The 22,890-nt window shown below is 32.6% G+C and overlaps 4 protein-coding genes across 7 annotated transcripts in view; 3 read left to right on the top strand and 1 right to left on the bottom strand.

The window, feature by feature from the left end:
- The first annotated feature begins 4 nt into the window (after window positions 1-4).
- On the top strand, window positions 5-1,977 carry LOC145948911 (PITH domain-containing protein 1). The gene is made up of 6 exons (XM_083058495.1): window positions 5-433; window positions 763-945; window positions 1,094-1,137; window positions 1,213-1,284; window positions 1,390-1,494; window positions 1,622-1,977. The coding sequence occupies exons 2-6, from the start codon at window positions 775-777 to the stop codon at window positions 1,827-1,829; spliced, it is 600 nt and encodes a 199-aa protein (XP_082914621.1). The 5' UTR covers window positions 5-433; window positions 763-774; the 3' UTR covers window positions 1,830-1,977.
- Window positions 1,978-1,991: 14 nt separating this feature from the next.
- Window positions 1,992-3,311, bottom strand: Selt (selenoprotein T). The gene is made up of 4 exons (XM_083058496.1): window positions 3,057-3,311; window positions 2,679-2,808; window positions 2,413-2,596; window positions 1,992-2,333 (listed from the first exon to the last, which is right to left on the bottom strand). Exons 1-4 carry the CDS (start codon window positions 3,182-3,184, stop codon window positions 2,203-2,205), a joined length of 573 nt encoding a protein of 190 aa, XP_082914622.1. The 5' UTR covers window positions 3,185-3,311; the 3' UTR covers window positions 1,992-2,202.
- Window positions 3,312-3,814: 503 nt separating this feature from the next.
- On the top strand, window positions 3,815-6,834 carry Cog6 (conserved oligomeric Golgi complex subunit 6). Of its 2 annotated transcripts, XM_083058792.1 has the most exons (9): window positions 3,818-4,184; window positions 4,352-4,626; window positions 4,718-4,862; window positions 4,937-5,148; window positions 5,222-5,442; window positions 5,518-5,909; window positions 5,985-6,146; window positions 6,285-6,446; window positions 6,523-6,834. In XM_083058792.1, the coding sequence occupies exons 1-9, from the start codon at window positions 4,107-4,109 to the stop codon at window positions 6,754-6,756; spliced, it is 1,881 nt and encodes a 626-aa protein (XP_082914918.1). In that variant the 5' UTR covers window positions 3,818-4,106; the 3' UTR covers window positions 6,757-6,834. The 2 variants fall into 2 exon arrangements, with proteins under 2 accessions (XP_082914919.1, XP_082914918.1); XM_083058793.1 differs by lacking the exon at window positions 6,523-6,834 and having other exon boundaries at window positions 3,815-4,184; window positions 5,985-6,153.
- Window positions 6,835-7,688: 854 nt separating this feature from the next.
- Pkn (serine/threonine-protein kinase N) overlaps window positions 7,689-22,890 on the top strand; it is a 49,182-nt gene continuing 33,980 nt past the window's right edge. For 2 of the 3 annotated variants that reach the window (XM_083032756.1, XM_083032753.1), the window contains exons 1-3: window positions 14,977-15,259; window positions 17,105-17,233; window positions 22,273-22,474. In XM_083032756.1, coding sequence (XP_082888882.1) covers window positions 15,155-15,259; window positions 17,105-17,233; window positions 22,273-22,474 — 436 coding nt within the window. In that variant the 5' untranslated portion in view covers window positions 14,977-15,154. Of the gene's footprint in view, window positions 8,216-14,976; window positions 15,260-17,104; window positions 17,234-22,272; window positions 22,475-22,890 lie in introns of those variants that run through there. The other variant, XM_083032755.1, reaches the window with a different exon arrangement.

Genomic DNA, 22,890 nt, shown 5'->3' with positions numbered 1-22,890 from the left:
AATTCACATTTTTCAGTTAATTTTAGGTAGAGTTTACTTTAATAGAATTTTAATTTAAGGCTTAGTTACAAAGATACATGATGGCAAAAATTGGAAACATGCAAAAAATAATGACCTCCCTCGACATTTTCGCTGAGGAAAAATCGTCTCCAAATGATCCCAGGAATCTGCACACGAATTTAGTCCCCATCATTCTGGGACACCCTGTATATAAGTCGAAAAGAAGAGGGAGAGCTTCAATGTAGTAAATAATCCTCCAGGACAGATTCCACGTTTCCTTGACTTTGTGTCTTTCAATTGATAGAGAACATTATATCTTTCATATATAAAATATTATACTTTGTTGCAATTATTACATTGTTGAAACGATCTTGTCACGTGAACTTAACCTGTTGCAGCCGCATAATATCTTGTAAACATCTCCTAAATAAAGGTACGTGACAAATATTTCAAAGATTGACAGTCATTTTCACTGGTAACCGAACATTTTAAACGTAATATATAAAAGAAACGAGCAAAAATTATTGATTTGTAATTTTTTTTTAAATAAATATATCTTTCGCATGTGTGGAATTTATATTAATAAGAACTATGTAATATATGAAAGTGAAAACAGCATATTTATATGTTACAAGATATTTATTTATATAGTTATACACAATCTACTTTGAATTTAATCAAGTTTTTATTTTAGTGTATATATAATTTGGGAAAAAATTATTTCATTATTATAATCTTATTCTTTTATTTCATTGTTGATAGGATCTGCAGACAATGGACCACCGATGCAATTGTGGCAGTGCACATGATACAGCAGAATTAGGTGTCAGTTATACATTATATGAAAAAATAGATAAAGATCGAGTGGAATGCTTAAATGAAAGTGAGGAAGGTAGCGGTGTAAAGGTCTTTAAAACATGGGAAGAGAGATTAGATAGAACAAAGGTATTCTAAGTTTTGTATATTTCATCTTTTAGCAAATCTCAAATATATCTTAATATTTCTTATAAAATTTTGTAGTAATATTTCTTTTTCTTTGAAAAGTGTTTCACATATTTTAAAGTCTATTTCAATTCTTTTTATTTTATTTCAGTTTGTAGAAAGTGACATCGATGCTGAGCTTCTGTTTAATATACCGTAGGTATACTCAAATTTTTATTTATATATTTATTATTAAAGATGTCTTGTATATAACATCTTGATTTTTTGCAGTTTTACAGGAGATGTAAAATTAAAGGGGCTTATTATAATTGCAGAGGAAAATTCGCCCAAAACAGTAAAACTGTAAGTATAAATTAATAAAAACAAAAAAAAAAAACAATATTTATATAGATATTCAAGAAATAAAAGTTGGATAAAACATTGTACTAAACTTATATATATCAATAGATACAAAAATCGACCGCACATGACGTTTGAGGCTGTAAATACTAGTCCAGAACAAGAATTTGAGTTAGTCACAGATTTATATGGGGTACACGAATATCCTGTGAGGTATACATGCTCATTTATTTATCTTTTTTAGAAATTTATAAAATTTTTACAACTGTAATTACGAACAAAATACTTATGAGATATTAAAACTATATACAAGGCTTAGAAATTATAAATTCTGTTACAGAACAGTAAAGTTTTCATCGGTACAGCATCTAAGTCTTTACTTTGTTGGCGATAGTAATATGGAACAAATTGAAATTTCCTATATTGGTCTGAGAGGGGAATGGGCTCCAGCGCATAAACATGGCGTTACTATTTGTACATATGAAGCACGTCCTTTAATCAGCGATCATCCAACTGATATCAATGAAATCAGTAAAGTAATTAAATAATATCTCAACCAACGTCGAGATATTATTTTTGAAATCTTGCTCTTAAATCTTGCCTAAACATAGGAAACGAGCGATATTGAAAAAATGCTGTTACGAGATAATATAAACTGCTGTGGGAATTTGTAACAACAACATATGTGAAATCTTTATCAAAATCCTATATAAAAATTTTGGTAACAGTTTTATTTCAATTACATTTATATTTTCATACTCTTATTGGTATTATTCTATGATGAATGTATTCTATGATAAGAGATGTACATTAAAGAATTTACTTAGCAAATATATTGTACATATTTTCATCACATTAACAAACTTCCTGTGGCATGGTATGTAATTACATTAATTTTCGAATACAAAATAAAATTACGTCTTATGTTTGAAATTTGATCTTTCCGACATCCATTTCTGAAAACTGCATATCTAAGTGGAAATCAATTATTTGAAACAATTCGAGTGGCTGAGGTATCCTGCCGGTTTCGAGCTTTGACCAAACAGGAACGTCTGAAACATCATAGTGAAATGAAATGACCAAATATTCAACCTAAGAATTGTACAAACAACAAGTGTAGTTTATGCTTACCATTAAAATGTATTTCAAATGCACCTGATGAAATCAGTTGACCTTCTATTGCGTTGCAGAGCAGGAAAATCAGTACACAGGAATAAAAACGATTGTTTATACACCACTGCCATGCTGATGTTAGGGGCAGACCAAAGTCAACTCCGCTTACGATTAGAACAATTACCAATATTTTCAGCATTCCCTGAAAAATTCATATAGATATAATAAAATAATATATATGAAGATATGCATCGTTTATACGTAAAAGCAATAAATTTAATTACCAATGCTTTTGCAATTAGCATATTGTAACCTGGCGGAGTAAAGTTCTCTCCTTCGACGTGAAGTTCCGGATACTTTTGCTTAAGGATACTCACATATTGATCGAAGGCTTTTCTATAGCCACACGAGTAGCTGCAACAAAAAAAAAACAATTAATTATTATTAATTAATTATTAAGGATAAGAGAATCTAATCAGTAAATGTAGATTAATCATCACTTTAGAATGATACGCAGCTCAACAAGTATCTTGTTAGGTCTACGCTGTTACATCTAACGATCGTCATTCATATCCATTATCTTATAGAACAAACGAATGTCTTTAAGCTGCATGTTGTTGCGTTTATTAAATAAAAATCAATAAGCGGATCGTTAATCTTACCAGTAGAAGAATCTTAAGGTCGGCCCAGTCTTTGCGCCGAATTTGGTTAATGGCACATCCTCGCTATTCGCATCTATGCTGTGCACCAGCAAAATCGCGAGGGTACACAGACGAATTAGCCAGCGCATATCTATCCTAATTCATCGAAGAAAATAAACAATTACACTCACTCGCGCAACAACTAAATGCAACTAAACGCATCGAATTACTGCATGGTATCTCCGTATCTATCCTTTCTTTCTCTCTCTCTCTCTCACTCTCTCTCTCTCTCTCTCTCTCTCTCTCTCTCTCTCTCTCTCTCTCTCTCTCTCTCTCTCTCTCTCTCTCTCTCTCTCTCTCTCTCTCTCTGTCTGCTGTCTCTCTCTCTTTCTCTCTTTCTCCTCTCTCTTTCTCTCTTTCTCCTCTCTCTTTCTCTCTTTCTCCTCTCTCTCTCTCTCTCTCTCTCTCTCTCTCTCTCTCTCTCTCTCTCTCTCTCTCTCTCTCTCTCTCTCTCTCTCTCTCTCTCTCTCTCTCTCTCTCTCTCTTCCTCTCTCCGCGATCTATCGAATCGAGAATATCGACATTATTTATTAGCCACCTGATCATTCCACATAAATCATTTTTAATTTTTCTATCAGGTTTATATTCTTATTCATGTATTTTTTTCTATCGAATTTCAAACAATTTGAGTTTGCGTCGTTTATTAATGAAAAACATGTAATCCTCAATTTTGACAGCTCGCATGTGCGCATGCGCGTGTCAGCTATCAGTGGACAGCGAGACATCAATTGGCTGCGGAAGATATATAATTGTTGCGTATATCTGTTGAAAACAATTTTTTCTTTTTTTTTTTGTCCACGTCGATGATATTAAAGGCGCAACTTTGTCCATTTTTTATCTGTCAAGAAAATAATTTGCGTTTCAATTGACATGCATGAAATTTTGAAAGGGACTGTACACGTCATATGTGGATGACGTGTACCATTTGAAACTGTCATGGTCCTCCATTTGACATCTGTATATAGGTTATATGCGTTTGCCGATGAGAGTTTAAAAATCTGAATTTTCGCGATGAGCGAGAAGAACATTAATTCCGCTTTAGTGCGGAGAGTCAATAAATTACTGGAATCCAGAGTGGAACATGATAAGGTAAAAACTTTATGCGATAAATCATTACTTATAAATTCCATTTTGTATAAAAACAAATGGATTTTGAAATTAAGTGACTGATAAGAAAGAGTTTAATGATTTTTTAAGTATCAATTGATTAATTGCGATAAAAGGGAAAAACGTTGATTTCGTGTAAAATATTTTAGGACACCTTGGAAGCTTTGAAAGAGCTGTCAACATTTTTCACCGAGAACACATTGAACTCTCGACGAAATTTACGCAGCAAGATAGAGAGAAGGAGTCTGGCGATAAATGAAGAATTCCTGGCTGCCTTTAAAGAGGTGAAGGCTTCCCTGGATGATGTTTATCAAGATGTTCTAGCGATGAATACAGCTGTGCAGTCTATGACCAATCGCTTGCAAATTACAAAAGCACAAACGTCGCAGCTTATAGACCAAACTACAAAGCTTCAGAATGAAAGGTGAGAAAACATTACTTATATATCTGAGCAATAATATTTAATGATAATGGTTGCAACGTCAAAAATATTTATCGTTGGATTTTATTTCCAGTCAAGTATTGTCCATGCAACAGGAGGTTGCGAGTGCATTTATAAAAAATTTCCAATTGTCTCCGTCAGAATTGACCAATTTGCATGGTTCAGCTAGAGAATCGCCCATAACGGAAGAGTTTTTTTCTGTAGTTAATAAAGTGCAGGTAAATGCATTAAATGTTATTTATTTCTGATAGTGATAATTATTCTTGGCACTTTAATTTTATTGGGATTCCAGGATATTCATGGCAAATGTAGAGTGCTCATGCAATCTGGCTATCAGACATTAGCTCTGGATATAATGCAGAGAATGACGCTATTGCAAGAAGCTGCGCTCGAAAGACTATATCGATGGACACAAACTCATTGTAAAAATATAGAAAACGAATATTTGGCACCATTACTCATTAAGGCTATGAGTAAACTTCAAGATAGACCAGTATTATTCAAGTAAGATGATTAATATTTGAGTATTATATGTATTATATTAATTGTAAACAATTGATATATTGGGTATTTTTAGATATATTCTAGATGAATATTGTGCAATTAGAAGAACCGCCTTAGTGGGATCTTTTATAAATGCGTTAACATTAGGAGAGGGTGGTGGAACACCTAATCCTATAGAGATGCACGCTAATGATCCTAAGAGATATATCGGTGATATGCTCGCATGGTTGCATCAAGTAATTCCTGTGGAGAAAGAGAACATTCTTACCTTGATAAAAGGCTGTGATAAGACAGGTAAGAATTTAAACAGTAGGTAATTATTTCTTTTCAAGTCAAACATTATTTAAATATCGAACTGTTTCATCGCAGATGTGTCAGATCAGGTGAAACAAGCATTGAGCAACATCACAGAAGGATTGTGCCATCCTTTAAAATCGAGAATAGAGCATATTATATCTACAGAGGCACCAGCAACAGTATTGTATTCAGTTACAACTTTAATTAGATTTTACCGCGCTATTATTGAGCAAGTCATACCTGATAGTGTTTTAGATCAAACACTGTCAGATTTATTGACCTTGAGCGAGAAAAGTTTTCTGAGCAGATTGCAAAGAGAAACGAGGATCGCTCTTGGAGAGCGTGCGGAACCTCCCGGAAGTGATTTGGTCCCTGCTCCATCTGTTTCTAGACTGTTGTCGCTTCTAAATGAAATATTGTCTGTCGTCAGTATAGCTGAGGACAGGGAAAAAGACATGTTACAGGTACGTATGTTCAGCGAAAATACTTTTTTCTCTGTTTCAACATTTATTATATATTATTTTGCATATGATTGACAGATTGTGTCATGTATCATCGATCCATTACTTCAAGAAGTTAACGAAACAGCCTCCAGATTACCAACTGTGGATATGGCTGTTTATCTTCTCAATTGTATGCATCAGATACAATCGACGCTAGCATTGTACGAATACATGGATCAGAGATTAGAAAGGTTACAGGTGATTGGTTAGTTTTTATCTAAAAGATAGCATAGATTAGATATAATTGTGAGATATATTATCGAGATTAATTTCATTGTTTGATTGGACATCTGCTTGTAAGTTTTGGCTATTGTTGATGTTGTAATATGATTTCAGGCACAATCAGATGCGCAAATCGACACACTTACATCGGAACAAGCTAGTTCTTTGGTTGCACACTTGAATCTCGGTTCGATTTATACTATCCTGCAAGGACGCGAGCAGGGACCACTGTCATCTATACCTGGCATGGATGCCCTCAGCGTGAAAGAATTCACTGTGAGTTTGATTCAATTCATCGTGTAAAGTAACATACAATTGCTCGCAGACATTAATATATTAATCCTCTTCGCAGAATAAATTAGAGGCGTTTCTGGTGATGCCGGATGTCTTGTTACTACCACAAATAAGTTTGTTACAAAGCAACAACCATCGCACGATTACTCAGAAACGATCGTTCGAAGTAATCGGAGCTATATACAAGCAATTGTACGATTCCTGTCACAATCCGAAAAATTTGTATCAAAATCCTAGCAGTCTCTTTTCCAGAACGCCCGAAGAACTTCTTCAGACATTAATTTCTCAATAATTGTATATATTTTTTTTGTATAAATCTCCAAAGATATATATGTATATATATATATATATATATATATATATATATATATATATATTATTATATATGTACATTAGATAATAAAACGTTATAAAAACAGTCCTTTATAAACGCAAAATATGTTGATATATCTTTAAATTGCAGCATTTTCAACGTGTCCCTGCAAGACAATTATTTTATATTTTTAAAAAATGTTATTTTGTATATTTAAAAAAAATTTTTTATATTTCTAATTAAATTTTATTAAATTTAATTTTATATATTTTCATATTTATGTCTTTAAATTGCAGCATTTCCAACTATATTCCTGCAATACGATTATTTTATACTTTTAAGAAATTTTATTTTAAGAAATGTTTATTTGTATAGATTTTTAAAATAGTTTATATATCTAATTAAATTTTATTAAATTTTATATTAAATTTTATAATTTATAATATATATAATATATTAAAAATTTATAATGTATTAATATATAATATATAATATATTAATAAATTTATAGTATATAATAATTTTATATTTTATATTTAATTTTATATTTTTATATTTCTTAGGGCATATAGACCTATATCAACATATACCTATTAATATATGTATATCTAATATATTCTAAGATAAATTTAAATAAGAAATAATTAATTATTACTAATAATAACTAATTATTTATAATTAAAAATAATCTACATCTATATAATAAGTTTACAAATAACAAATTATTTCTTTTTATTTATAGGATATATTTTCATCGGAAAAAACTTGATATGACAATCAAATTTGACGTCCCGTGCCGCCAATGTTCGCGATTGGCGCGCGACTCCGGAGCGCGAGCGACGGCGAGCGCTGATTGGTTGCTTGGGACGCGCCAGCCGCGACGGCGCCTTGCGCGGCGATTGGCCCGGCGTTCTCACTCAGTCGTCAGTCCGGTGCGGTGGAATGTGGTTGTGTTCGCATTTTGTTCGCGCGGCTCTCCATTCATCCGCCTATGTGTAATCTGTAGTGGTGCGCGCAGCCTCATCATCCTCGTCGTCGTCGATTAACGACGTTGTAACGACAGTTCTCAAGTTCTCGCGGACGGTTCATCCGTTCATCGCACTCCGGAGAGAAAGAGAGAGAGAGAAAGAGACTCCTCTTGTGTCGACGACGCCGCGCGTCACGTCACGTCACGGCACCGTCGTTGTCGGACGCGGAACGGAGACAGACAGACGCGAGAGAAAAAATGCGGCGATAGGGATACAGTGCAAAATCCGGCCCGCGAAGTGTCGAAACGCATCATGGACCACCACCTAACGTCGGTTCTCGGCGACGCGCACAAAGGACGAAAGCGGACGGGGAGCGACGTGTGAGCCTAAGCGCGCGAGAGGAGAGCGAGTGTACGAGAGAGCGTACAGAGAAGTGCGGGAGCAAGATGGCGGAATCGAGCTATTATCAGGTGAGTCTCACTCTCCGCAAGCACGCAACTCTCTCTCTCTCCGCGCACCCTTTTTCACGAAACTCAGGTATAACCGCGCTCCTGCGCGGTACAATACCTTTCTTATTCCGGACGCCACCTTTCCTGAGGGATCCGCGGGGTCTCCGAAAAAAAATAATATTTAAAAAAAAGAGGTTCCCACCTTTCTCGCTCGCGACGCACATGCACTTGTACGGCGGCACCTGGAGCGGCCGGGGGGCAAGGGGGGGGGGGATCTCTCGCAGGCTTTCCCTCGTCGCGATGACGGGGAATCTGTTTTCGTGCCTCTCGATCAAGATACCAAGCGTGACGGATCGCGCACACTTGATATATGCATTTAATTTCTTACTCCCCCCTCCTGCCCCCTCGGAAAGGGGGGCCCGTCTCCCACACCGATTAATTGACTCCGTTCTGCTTTTCTAAATTATCGTTGCTACTTGCAGTGGAAGAGAAATTTTTAATTTACTTAAAGAGAATTAATCTCCCCCCCCCCCTCGGAAAGGGGGGCCCGTCTCCTACACCGATTAATTGACTCCGTTCGGCTTTTCTAAATTATCGTTGCTACTTGCAGGAAGGGAAATTTTTAATTTACTTAAAGAGAATTAATCCCCCCCGCCCCCTCGGAAAGGGGGGCCCGTTTCCTACACCGATTAATTGACTTCGTTCGGCTTTTCTAAATTATCGTTGCTACTTGCAGTGGAAGGGAAATTTTTAATTTACTTAAAGAGAATTAATCCCCCCCCCCCTCCTCAGAAAGGGGGGCCCGTCTCCTACACCGATTAATTGACTCCGTTCGGCTTTTCTAAATTATCGTTGCTACTTGCAGGAAGGGAAATTTTTAGTTTACTTAAAGAGAATTAATCTCCTCCCTCGTTGATGTAACCAGCACACCTAGTTACAGGCTACTTGGCTTAATTGACTTTGCGCTCTTCGCGGTTTGTCGGTTGCTTCTCTCTCTTCGAGATTATATACTTGTAATTTACGATGAATTTGGATTCAGAGGAAAATTAATCATGTTTAATTTATTTTAATAATTTCTCTTAATTAATCTTGAATCTGGAATCATTGAGAATGAATGCTCAGTGTTTTTTAACTCGTCGAAACGATGCCGTTTTCACTCCCAACTTATCGTTTCACTCGCGCGGAGAGAAGGAGAAGGTAAAGTTAGGCCAGGTTGTCTGGTGAACCAAGTCCCGATTCTGTCTTTCGCGCCGGTCGGTCTTCGGTATATAACACCTGCGAGCGTTATTTACCGACGAGACCGGTGTCGATTGTGAGAGGATCATCGAGATTGTCCGCGCCAGGATTGGGCAATTGTTACGACGGATCTATAAAATTCGTTGAATCGGAGAACTGAGAGAATTCGCGTGAATTCAGCTCCGATCCTCGTCGAAACTTTCACGTTTTTATTTACCGCGAGTTTCATTTTCGATCAAGAATTCGGCGTTGATTGACTCCATATAGGATTATTCGCTCTTTCTAGTTTTCTGCGAGAAACAATGTCGGTGGGAAATATCGAAAATATCGCGGGTCTAATAATTTTTATCCAGAGTGCCTTCTCTCTGGAATAATCGGGACAATCGGGGATTGTAAGGGTTTTTTTACCTTGTAAAAATCTGAGAATTCTCATAGAATTTTATTGAGACTCAGGAAATTTTTTCAAAAATTGTGTCTGATAATTTTATTCTTATCATTATTGCAATCGATAATTCGCTGATTGGTCAAGTTAGCAACCGTATATAATCGTTTTCTTTGTTTTCTATTCATATAATAGAAAATTGTTCAATTTTTTAAATAGGTAATATTTAAATAACTTAGTGCTACTCCTTTTATTTATTTAATAAATAAATAAATAATGATTTAAATAAATTAGTATTCCTTAAGACATTTATACTAAATTATTTTTTGTTTTATATATTTATCTTATATTTTTGCACATATTTTTAGTGTTTAGATATAGTGATATCGCACTTATTGTTTAAATTAATTTTACAATTAATAAATCAATATTAAATGCTAGAAAAACTGCACTCTTGATAACTAGAATCGTATGAATAGAAAACATTAGAAAGCACTTACAATAAAGAAACATATTTTAAAAGCTCTATGAATTTTATCTTATCTAAAATTTTAGATGAAAATATCTGGAAGATCGGGTAATTTTCAGGTAATTCTCAGGTAATTATTTACAAGATTGAGTAGATACCCTGTTATTGTGTCTTTTAAAATTCTTTTTTTTGTCTCCTAAAACTTTTATTTTAAAAAGCTACATCTATATAAATGTTTTTATCTTATCTAGAATTTTAAGTGAAAAGGAAAATCAGAGAATTTTCAGATAATTTTTTACAAGATTTGTAGACGTTCTGTTATTGTGTATCATTTAAAATTCTTTTTTTTCGTCTTCTAGAACTTTCATATTTATAAAAGCGAGTTGCATTTTCGATAAAAAATTTGGTATCTGATATCGGATTATTGGCTTTTTCAAATCCTGTGAGAACGAATATTGACGAGAAATATCGAAAAAAAATTGCAAGAATATCGCGTAATAATTTTAGTGTTTAATAATTTCTTTTTAAACAAAAACATCACTCTCGCGTGTTAATTTTGCGAATTTTGCAGCCATATTTATGTATGTTCCAGATTAAAATGTTTTTTCTCGTAATGTGCAATTTCTTGTAATGCATCATTAAATGTCGAAATGGATCGATTATTAATATATCGAAAAGACGCATAAATATCACGGGTGTAATAATTTTAGCAGTGTTTAAAAAAATTTTTTTTAAACAAAACATCACTCTCGTGTGTCGATTTTGCGATGTAGACAAATTTCGCAATCATATTTATGTATACGTAACAGATTAAAATGTTTTTTCTTATGCAGTTTTAATGGATTATCAATATATCGAAATGTGGATCGATCATTAATGTATCGAAAAACGCAAGAATATCATGGGTGTAATAATTACAGTCATGTTTAAATTTTTTTAAGCAAAAAATATCACTTTTTCGTGTTTATTTTGCGATGCAGGCGAATTTCGCATATTTATATACACGTCAGATTAAATTTCTTTTTGTAATGCAGTTGTAATGGATTATTAATATGTTGAAATGCATCATTAATATATCAAAAAGACTCAAGAATATCACAGATGTAATAGGTAATTTTTTTGGTCTTTTTTTTTACGAGAAACTACTCTCGCGTGGCGAATTTATATACGTGTCAGATTAAAATGTTTTTTCTTATGCAGTTTTAATGGATTATCAATATATCGAAATGTGGATCGATCATTAATATATCGAAAAACGCAAGAATATCATGGGTGTAATAATTACAGTTATGTTTAAATTTTTTTAAGCAAAAAATATCACTTTTTCGCGTTTATTTTGCGATGCAGGCGAATTTCGCATATTTATATACACGTCAGATTAAGTTTCTTTTTGTAATGCAGTTGTAATGGATTATTAATATGTTGAAATGCATCATTAATATATCAAAAAGACTCAAGAATATCACAGATGTAATAGGTAATTTTTTTGGTCTTTTTTTTTTACGAGAAACTACTCTCGCGTGGCGAATTTATATACGTGTCAGATTAAAATGTTTTTTCTTATGCAGTTTTAATGGATTATCAAAATATATCGAAATGTGGATCGATCATTAATATATCGAAAAACGCAAGAATATCATGGGTGTAATAATTACAGTCATGTTTAAATTTTTTTAAGCAAAAAATATCACTTTTTCGTGTTCATTTTGCGATGCAGGCGAATTTCGCATATTTATATATACGTCAGATTAAGTTTCTTTTTGTAATGCAGTTGTAATGGATTATTAATATGTTGAAATGCATCATTAATATATCAAAAAGACTCAAGAATATCACAGATGTAATAGGTAATTTTTTTGGTCTTTTTTTTTTTACGAGAAACTACTCTCGCGTGGCGAATTTATATACGTGTCAGATTAAAATGTTTTTTCTTATGCAGTTTTAATGGATTATCAAAATATATCGAAATGTGGATCGATCATTAATATATCGAAAAACGCAAGAATATCATGGGTGTAATAATTACAGTCATGTTTAAATTTTTTTAAGCAAAAAATATCACTTTTTCGTGTTTATTTTGCGATGCAGGCGAATTTCGCATATTTATATACACGTCAGATTAAGTTTCTTTTTGTAATGCAGTTGTAATGGATTATTAATATGTTGAAATGCATCATTAATATATCAAAAAGACTCAAGAATATCACAGATGTAATAGGTAATTTTTTTGGTCTCTTTTTTTTTACGAGAAACTACTCTCGCGTGGCGAATTTATATACGTCAGATTAAAATGTTTTTTCTTATGCAGTTTTAATGGATTATCAAAATATATCGAAATGTGGATCGATCATTAATATATCGAAAAACGCAAGAATATCATGGATGTAATAATTACAGTCATGTTTAAATTTTTTTAAGCAAAAAATATCACTTTTTCGTGTTTATTTTGCGATGCAGGCGAATTTCGCATATTTATATACACGTCAGATTAAATTTCTTTTTGTAATGCAGTTGTAATGGATTATTAATATGTTGAAATGCATCATTAATATATCAAAAAGACTCAAGAATATCACAGATGTAATAGGTAATTTTTTTGGTCTCTTTTTTTTTACGAGAAACTACTCTCGCGTGGCGAATTTATATATACGTGTCAGATTAAAATGTTTTTTCCTCGTAATGCAGTTGTAATGGATCATTAATGGATCGATAATTCAATGTGCTATCGCAGATGTTAGAGATGATGTTTTCTAAATTTGACGTTGCGCTCAACACACGTAATGGTTCTGGCCTGGGAGGTTTGCATCAGCAAAAACAATTCTCCATCTCGGAGCAGAGCTCGCTCTTGCTCGCGTGAGTCAGAGACTCACTTGCTCGTTTATATTTCTCAAGCTCCCGAAAGCAAAAACTCGAATCACCGGGGAAAAGGGAAGTATGACGTCGCGACGACTGTTGACCTCCCGGGATTATTGTGCATGGCACAAATATTGTAGAACGTATATAAAAATAGATCGTGCGTCAGTGTGTTTAGCATCGGCGTATTTCGTACATATATATCGTACATGAGTTTTATCCATCGCGAAAGAGTCTCACAGCTCTCCTAAATTAATGTACTTTCGTTCTTTCCGCGAAGACAGTTGGACTTTTCATCATTTCCTATCTTTCTCTGGCGATCTGTAATTTGTACAAATTATTACAACTTCACACACAGTCGAGTTGTAAAATGAGATGTCGCAATTTCGCGCAATTAATTCTTGACATGGTCGTGTAATTTAAATAAACTTAATATACCACGTGCTGTTACATAATAATCCAGCTACAGCTGACAGCGGTTTAATATAAATTTATTTAAAATATTTTTAATTAATTTGTACTTAAGTATTATATTAATTTTTATATAAATATATATTTTATATATTAGTTTAATATATATTTGTAGACATACATTTAAAATATATATAAAATATATATTTGTAATAAAAAAAATATATAACATTGTATAAAAATATATAATAAATTTATATATATAATTATATATATATATATATATATATATATATATACCGGGTGTCCCATTTTAAAGGACCCACTCAAATATCTCAGAAACACTGCGTTAAATCGAAAAATGTTTCCTACAAAAGTTGTAGGGTTTCGAAGGGGACATAACATAGTAATATTCATATGACCTTGGGCGGCGTCTCCAAGGTCAAGTGAAGGTGAGAATAAATTTTTTAAATGGAAACCCATATTTTTTATTATAACATCTTTTTCTACTAATTAATTTGAACAACTTTTATCTGAAGCATTTTTTTATTTTCTTCAAAATTCATTCTCACCTTCACTTAAGGTTAACCTTCACTAACCTTGGAGACGCCGCCCAAGGTCAAATGAATATTACTATATTATGTCCCCCTCGAAACCCTACAACTTTTGTAGGAAACATTTTTCGATTTAACGCAGTGTTTCTGACAATGAGATATTTGAGTGGGTCCTTTAAAATGGGACACCTGGTATATATATATATATATATATATATATATATATATATTTGTTATATATTTAATATATTTTTTATATTTTATATATATTAATTTAAGATATAAATTCGTATACATTTCTCGCGAAGTAAATTAAAATCAAAATCACAAAGTGGCTAATTAAAATTAAAAAAATACGAAAATTTACAAATAAAGTTTAATGTAATGTACGTGCTTATTTATTTAAGTGTACAAATCTTACGGCACAAGTTAAGCATGATGCGATTGCATCAAACTGGGATACACGTTAGCTGAGGAAATTAATCGGCTGTTTTCATAAGTACCTCGGTCTCCCCTTTATATATAAGCATCATGAAGACCCGATAAGTGCGTGCAGGTTTTGCAGTCGAGTATCGCCGCTTATCGGCACGGCTGATAAGAGATAACGGTTGTTGGCACTATATGTCTTCTTCTTCAGTCAGTTGGAATTCTCAAATTCGACTTGGCGCTCCCCGCGTAAAAGAGCACCGCTCTTTTATATCCTATAGGTTTCAAGTGTGATAGCAATTTAGTGCAAAATATGCGCGCGGATGTGATATCGTAGATTTTCCCTGCAACAGGTGGTCGACGTTTTATCCTGCTCGCGCGGTTGCAACTTGGAGATTATCGCTCATACGATGGACTGATAGTGTACGTAATTCAGTGATGGATTAATCGCGACATTTTTTAATTTAAACGCCTGTGTTTTAATAATGTGTTATTAGTGAGGCGACTATTTCTACAGCGCATAATCTCGATAATATATTTCAAGCTATCGCGACAATTAATAGAGATATTTCGGACATTTCGTTTAGGGTAAAGCAAAGTCGCGTTTCTCTCTTCCGCGGAATATAAAAATGTCATTTATCAGCGTAGACAAAAAATCGGAGAAGAAATCAGGCGCGCGCAGATGCATCTCGTTCACCAAAGCCAGTTCCAGGTACTTCCGGACTTGCATCGCGGTACGTTTTCAGAAATGTCAAACTAACAAGGGACATGTCACAACTGTCCGGAACCGATTTAATTCTTCTTCTTCAAATATGTTGTTAAATACACAAATCTAAAAGACACGTATTTTTTTATATGTGCGGATATTGAGTTTTAAGCGGTGAAACACCCCTTTAAAGAAAAACGGTATTTTTCTTTAGGATCGAATATCTGGTAAACTATAAGAGGTAGAAAAAAAAGACGTACAACAAATTTTAATGGCTTGAAGAGTACTTTAAAGTTATATGAACAAAATTTTATTTTGAAAAAAAAAATTAAGTGACGGGGGTATTTTAAAAAAGATAAAAATAAAAAAATTTTGTTCATATAACTTTAAAGTACTCTTCAAGCCATTAAAATTTGTTGTGCGTCTTTTTTTTCTACCTCTTAGTTTACCAGATATTCGATCCTAAAGAAAAATACCGTTTTTCTTTAAAGGGGTGTTTCACCCCTTAAAACTCAATATCCGCACATATAAAAAAATACGTGTCTTTTAGACTTGTGTATTTAACAACATATTTGAAGAAGAATCAAATCGGTTCCGGACAGTTGTGACATGTCCCTTGTAAGTTAGAGAGACGGGGAATCAGCTGACAATTTTTCCACGGAGATGCAGAGTCGCTGATCGCGACTCTCTCTTATTGTACGTTCGAAATAGATTCTGTTTATAGAAGCTTAATCGAGTCTACCCTTGAATAAGTTTGGAAAATGGGCGAACTAATTGAATCGCAACGTGGATTGACACCCATCATCGACGTTTCTTTCGCGCACAATAGACGATGTTGTTTCGCGCCAGCGTTTGCGAGACCACGAGAGATCGATACTTTCCCCTCTCGCGTGTGCGTTGCTTGCCTAGAGTCTATATACGTATATCTTTCATGAGTAGGCCACGGCAGAACATATGTTCGTCGCGCCAGACGATTTCCGGTTAGCAGAGGTCTATTCCGCGACGTTTTCTAGGCGGTACCTCTGATCGGCGACGCAATTTCCGCCTGGGAATATCTCAACATTATTGCGAAATCATCGTTATTACGGATGAATATTAACGCAGATGTAATGTTGAAAGATTACATGATCGAATGTAATGTAATATCGATCATCAATTGATACGAATCTTGCTTTCTCACATAATGTAGATGAAAAGTGAATTGAATATATATTTAGTATATATTTTTCATACATAATATATTAAAAATTTATATGTATATGTGTACACGTATATATTAAATTAAATCCTTTCTTTGTAATTGAAATAAGAAATATTTTAGTTTTCGTTCTACTTAAGTTTAGAAATATATAAGAATATATAAAAAAGTAAATAAAAATATATTTAATATATAATATAATAAATTATAATATAATATATAAATTATAATAAATAAATTACAATATATATAATATATAATAGAATATATAATATATAATATAATAAATAATATAATATATAAATGTAGGATGAGAATATAAATATAGGAAAAAAAATATTTAATGTATATTTTTATAAAATATAAAATATGAAAATAAAAATAAAATATAAAATAATATATATAATAATAAATATGAAAAAATAAATACAAAATATAAAAATAAAAATAAAATATAAAACAAAAAAATATATATTTTCTTTCCTATATTTCTAAACTTACTTAAATAAAATGAATAAGACAATCTCATTTTAATTACGGAGAAAGGATTTAGCTCGAGAATGATTAATCGTTCGACGAACTAATCGACCTTATCACTCGTTGCTTTGCCCAAATCCTGCTCGCGATACACCAGAGCCGTCAATAATGCGGGGTCGAACTTGGAATCTGTTTCAGGGCGATTACATCAGGTACCCAGTTCTTTACGAACTGTCGAGCAAGTATGGAGTGGCTGGCAGTGACCAGGTGCCCTTGCCGGCTCGTCTCGACGAGCTACGAGAACACATACGGCGAGAAATACGTAAGGTATGTCGAGTTTCGCTTACGCCTTCGACTGCAGCTTCTGCGAAGCTCTCTTTTTCTGGTGTATACGCGATAGCTGCGGTCTTCAACACCGTTTCTTTTTCGATTTTCTTCCATTCCATGTACTATGTGTCCTCTTTCCCTCTCTCTTTCTCTCAAATAATAATCGGTATTTAATTTTTTTTATTTTGGAAATTAATTGAATTAATCTCTTTGTTTAATTTTAAAATTTTTATTCACTATTTTTATTTCTTTTTGTCTGGAATAAACGTAGACATTTATCTAGAGAGACTATAAGGATTTTTATAGAATTCTTATAGAATTAATTTATCCTGTTGTTTCCCTCTTTTTTTCTCTCTCTCTTCTCAATCAAATAATAATCGGTGTTTAGTTTCTCTTTTATTTTGAAAATTAATTCAGATAATCCCTTTTTGTTTAATCTTAAAATGTTCACTATTTTTATCTCTTTGTTTCGAATAATAAATAATTTACAATAGACGTAGACATCTATCGTGCTAGAGAGACTAAAGATAGCCTTATGGAACTAATTTATTCTAGGTGTATTACTTTCCCCTCTTTTTTTCTCTCAAATAATAATCGGTATTTAGTTTCTCTTTTATTTTAAAAATTAATTAAATCAATCTCTTCTTGTTTGATCTTAAAACGCTCACTATTTTTACTTTTTCTTGTCTCGAATAATAGATAATTTATAATAGACTTAGACGTAGAAAAGAAAATATATATATTAAATATAAATTTTTATATTTTATTTTTATATTTTATATTAATTTTTTAAATATTTATTATACATATTATTTTATATTTTATTTTTATATTTTATATTCAATTTTTTATATTTATTATACATATTTTATATTTTATTTTTATTTTTCTTAAGATATATATTAAATTTATCCTGTTATTTCATAATCGATGGTAACGGATTCTCCAATAATCTTACGTCTCCTATAAGATTGTACAAGAAGACAATAGAAGTTTTTTACGCGCGAGTGAGCTTTTTGCGTATACTCGCGCGTTTTAATATCCGGTGCAAGTACGCGTAATAAGATTTCGTGATCGATGGTTTCCGGATGCACGTTTTAAATTACGTTGCGAATGAAAACTTGAGGGTGGTCCGAACATTTCTGCGACTCGCGTATAGAAACGAGTTTCGCGTCCGGCGATACGATTCCCTTTCTCTCTCACACTCTCTCTTTTTTTTCCTCTCACTTTATTTCCTCCTGTTTCATCTCCCGCTATACTTACTAAGCGCTTTTACGAGACACTCGTTACGAACCGTCTTTAACCGGTGTCTAATACCGTTAATGAATCCACCGCGAAATAGAGCTGTTCGTATGTGCAAATGCAATAATATACCAGGTGTCTCATTTTAAAGGACCCACTCAAATATCTCATTGTCAGAAACACTGCGTTAAATCGAAAAAGGTTTTCTACAAAAGTTGTAAGGTTTCGAGGGGGACATAACATAGTAATATTCATTTGACCTTGGGCGGCATCTCCAAGGTCAAGTGAAGGTGAGAATTTGAAGGTGAGAAGGTGAATTTTGAAGAAAATAAAAAAATGCTTCAGATAAAAGTTGTTCAAATTAATTAGTAGAAAAAGATGTTATAATAAAAAATATGGGTTTCCATTTAAAAAATTTATTCTCACCTTCACTTGACCTTGGAGACGCCGATAATCTGAGATATTTGAGTGGGTCCTTTAAAATGGGACACCCGGTATATACACGATACGATACACAGTTGAAAAATTTGTGTTAAATTTAACAAATATCACATGTCCCAAACGGTCCACAGAAATTTTTGTGTTAATTTAACATAATACGGATATGTTAAATGATGACACGAATACTCTATTAATATTTTAACATAAAATAAATGCAAACTTCAAGTAAACTTAAAATAAATTTTGTGTTAAATTAACATAGTTTTCATGTAAAAATTAACTAAAAACATTGTTAATTTTACATTTTATCATCCCCACTTATATTATAAAGTAAAATTAACATGTTTTTTCTGTAAATTTTAACAGATAAATCTTGTCACTAATAATACGGAACATATTTATTGTGTAAAATTAAAAATAAATACACATTGTGTTATTTTTACACTTTTCTTCAGTTATTTTAATAATTTAACATTTGAGTTCAATTAACACAACAGCAATATGTTAATTTAACACATGAATGTGTTACATATTTAACACAAAAATTTTAACGGGGACCGTTTTTAACAAGAAAACACAAATTTTTCAACTGTGTAGGTTTCTCAAGCGCATTTTCTTATAAACGCTTGTTAATAGGGCAATTTGCTGCAAAACGGTGAGTCAACCGCAGAATGGATGCATATAAAATAAAGCGTCTCAGAAATCGATCATTTATCGGAGATTGCACTATTATTTTGTTCATTATTTTTCCTTCCATTATTTTACTCTTCTTTGAGAGATGAGAGAAACAATTTTTCTTTTTTTATTTGTTCTTCTATTATTCTTCTGTTCTTTGAGAGATGAGAGAAATAAACAATTTTTTATTTTTTAATTTTTCCCTCTATTATTTTGTTCTTCTTTGAGAGATGAGCGAAATAAACAGTTCTTTCTTCTTAAATATTTATTGTCAAAGCAAAATTATTTTTGTTTCGCTGGATATATTATTGATATACAATAGTTGGAGATTGTATGCCGCGTGGTGTAACATGCTCCAGATTAGAAAATAAAAACTCTATCACGGGTGATTCATTGCTAATGTTCGCGGCGACTGTGCAACACAGACGGTAATAGAATAGCGAAGGGTATCATTGGGCACGTGTGCAATTTTATGTTTCATTTACTATACGAAGGAGCGGCACGATGGATGCGCTTTAAGCGAAGCATAACGCGCCGACCGCATAATAAATGTATGCAGTTAAATTCCGCGGAACGCGAGGCTCAGCTTTTTCGCCCAAAACGAGCACCGTCGTCATTCATGACTGCTCTCCGGTTTGCGATGCACGGGTCTTTCTTAAGGCTCCTGGCTCCTTGCTGACCATGTCGAAATCGTCAGAGGCGAGAAAACACACGGTAAAATTTTTTAGTTGCCGTTTCGAAATAAAAAAATATTTTGATGAAACAGCACTTCAGATGCCTTTAGCACACTCTTAAAAAATCCCGAAAACTATCCTTTTCCCTTTATAATCAATCAACAGCTGTAAAATGTAATATTATGAAGCTCAGTCCGTCTGGTCTTTGCACATGCGCAGTCATTCCGCATGTCAAAGTCTGATATCTCGATCATTTTACAGCTGTTGATTGATTATAAAGGGAAAAGGATAGTTTTCGGGGTTTTTTAAGAGTGTGCTAAAGCCATCTAAAGTGCTGTTTAATCGAAATATCTTTTCATTGAAAAATGGCATCTAAGAATTTTCAGCGTGTGCTTTCTCGCCTCTGACGTCACAATCCAATATGGCCGCAGTGAGCACCCAGGAGCCTTAAGCCGAATTAGCTGAAAAAGTCTAATGAGTGGAAAAAACCGTGGTAAATTCCGGTTTTTACTGGCTCGGACTTTTTTTATCCAATGGAATAAACTGACAAAAACTATAAAAATGATTACATTAAATATATTTATATAATTTTATGAAAAAAATGTGTTTTAATTAATAAATTATATTTATCAATTATGCACAGTTGAAAAATTTGTGTTAAATTAAACAAATATCACCTGTCCCAAACGGTCCACAGAAATTTTTGTGTTAATTTAACATAATACGGATATGTTAAATGGTTACACGAATATTGTGTTAATATTTTAACATAAAATAAATGCAAACTTCAAATAAACTTAAAATAAATTTTGTGTAAAATTAACATAGTTTTAATGTAAAAATTAACTAAAAAAGGCCGGATTTAAAAACCACATATTTATTAACTAAAAAAATGGTTAATTTTACATTTTATCACCCCCACTTATATTATAAAGTAAAATTAACATTTTTTTTCTGTAAATTTTAACAGATAAATCTTGTCATTAATAATACGGAACATATTTATTGTGTAAAATTAAAAATAGATATACATTGTGTTATTTTTACACTTTTTTTTAGTTGTTTTAATAATTTAACATTTGAGTCCAATTAACATAACAGCAATATGTTAAATTAACACATGAATGTGTTAAATATTTAACTCAAAAATTTTAACGGGGACCGTTTTTAACAAGAAAACACAAATTTTCCAACTGTGTGGTTAAAAAAACGAGAGAAGTATAAAATCTTCTTTAATTCAAATTAATATATGAGATACACTTTTTTAAACTTTGAAGATATAAAAAAATCTTTATTTATTTTATCGTTTTTATTAGAAAGTATCAGTTTTTGAAAATACCGGTTTTTATTGCTGACATGGACTTTATCCAAAAAATGCGGAATTTTGCCAACCCTGCAATGATTAAAGATTTAATCTTCGAAATCGCTCACATTTTGCTCTTCCATCTTATGTCCCATTAATTATAGCGGCAAAATTTAATTGAAAAATCAGTCATAATTGTACATATTTGTAATATGTATATATAGCTTTCAAAGTTTTTTTATTTACTTTAAATTGCTATTTTTTATGTGTCATTTTTTATATGTCAATATTATAATATACTTTTGTTTATTTTAAATTACTATTTTTTATGTGTCAATACTAGTTATTCCAGATATGTTTATGTGTATGGGGAAGGGGGGCTTTTTATATTGCATACATTACACTTTTTTATTCTTAAGCTATATAAACCCACAAAAAATAAATAAGACAACTAATAAAAATTCAGATATTTCTGTAACAAAATATATTATTATAAAAATGTATCTTATATGTATATAATATTATAATACGAAATATAACATTAAAATTTTAAAATATCATTGATTGAAACAGCCATTTTCACTACAACTGATTCTTTCAATGAAATTTCACTTGCGATGCTATACTTAGAATCGAAAACAACTGCTTATCAGTGATAATACATTGATTTCAATGGAGATTATTTTATTTCTGAATTTTTGCAGGAACTGAAGATAAAGGCCGGTGCGGAGAAGCTGAGAGAAGTCGCGACCGATCGCAAGGCGCTTTCCGATGTCGCGACGATTGTGAAGAAGTCGAACAGCAAGTTAAACGAACTCCAGGCGGAGCTCCAGCAGCTCGAGAGCCAAATTATACTGACGCAGGGCCAGCCTCAATCGCCGCAACAGAATCACTCCAACGGTCAAGGTTGGTAAATTGTAGCTAAAAAATATCACACGGAAAAAAAATATATTAGCTACCTTAGCTAACTTTTAGGTGTCCCTACATCACATCTGAAATTTAATTACCACTATCTAATGTTTTTTTAAATTTTAACCCTATAACAATTAATATTTTCAATTATAATTTAACGGGGAATTCTCTAAACTATAGCTTAAGGCTCCTAGATCCTCGCCGCGGCCATGTTGGATTGTGACGTCAGAGGCGAGAGAATGCACGCTGAAAGTTCTTGCGTGCCATTTTTAAATAAAAAGATATTTCGATGAAACAACACTATAAATCTCTTTGGCACACTTATAAAATTGTCCGAAAACTTATGTTTTTCCCTCGATAGTTAATAAACAACCGTAAAATGAGTGTAATATCGGACTTTGTCATGTGGA

Source organism: Prenolepis imparis, unplaced genomic scaffold, assembly GCF_030444845.1.
Source record: "Prenolepis imparis isolate NDT839.2.m4 unplaced genomic scaffold, iyPreImpa1.0 SCAF_2, whole genome shotgun sequence".
In the NCBI taxonomy this organism is placed as follows: Eukaryota; Metazoa; Arthropoda; class Insecta; order Hymenoptera; family Formicidae; genus Prenolepis; species Prenolepis imparis.
Note: the sequence above shows the minus strand (reverse complement) of the source record. Positions and strands in the feature narration are given on the sequence as shown.

Bases quoted from the DNA above. Each gene is read 5' to 3' on its own strand.
- Selt (XM_083058496.1), bottom strand. From the start codon at position 3,184: ATGCGCTGGCTAATTCGTCTGTGTACCCTCGCGATTTTGCTGGTGCAC. The intron at 2,809-3,056 runs GTAAGATTAACG...TTTTTGTTGCAG, and splicing joins ACCTTAAGATTCTTCTACTG to CTACTCGTGTGGCTATAGAA. The intron at 2,597-2,678 runs GTAATTAAATTT...TGAATTTTTCAG, and splicing joins TGCTAATTGCAAAAGCATTG to GGAATGCTGAAAATATTGGT.
- LOC145948911 (XM_083058495.1), top strand. From the start codon at position 775: ATGGACCACCGATGCAATTGTGGCAGTGCACATGATACAGCAGAATTA. The intron at 946-1,093 runs GTATTCTAAGTT...ATTTTATTTCAG, and splicing joins AGAGATTAGATAGAACAAAG to TTTGTAGAAAGTGACATCGA. The intron at 1,495-1,621 runs GTATACATGCTC...ATTCTGTTACAG, and splicing joins GTACACGAATATCCTGTGAG to AACAGTAAAGTTTTCATCGG.
- Cog6 (XM_083058792.1), top strand. From the start codon at position 4,107: ATGAGCGAGAAGAACATTAATTCCGCTTTAGTGCGGAGAGTCAATAAA. The intron at 4,185-4,351 runs GTAAAAACTTTA...AAAATATTTTAG, and splicing joins CCAGAGTGGAACATGATAAG to GACACCTTGGAAGCTTTGAA. The intron at 4,627-4,717 runs GTGAGAAAACAT...TTTTATTTCCAG, and splicing joins ACAAAGCTTCAGAATGAAAG to TCAAGTATTGTCCATGCAAC.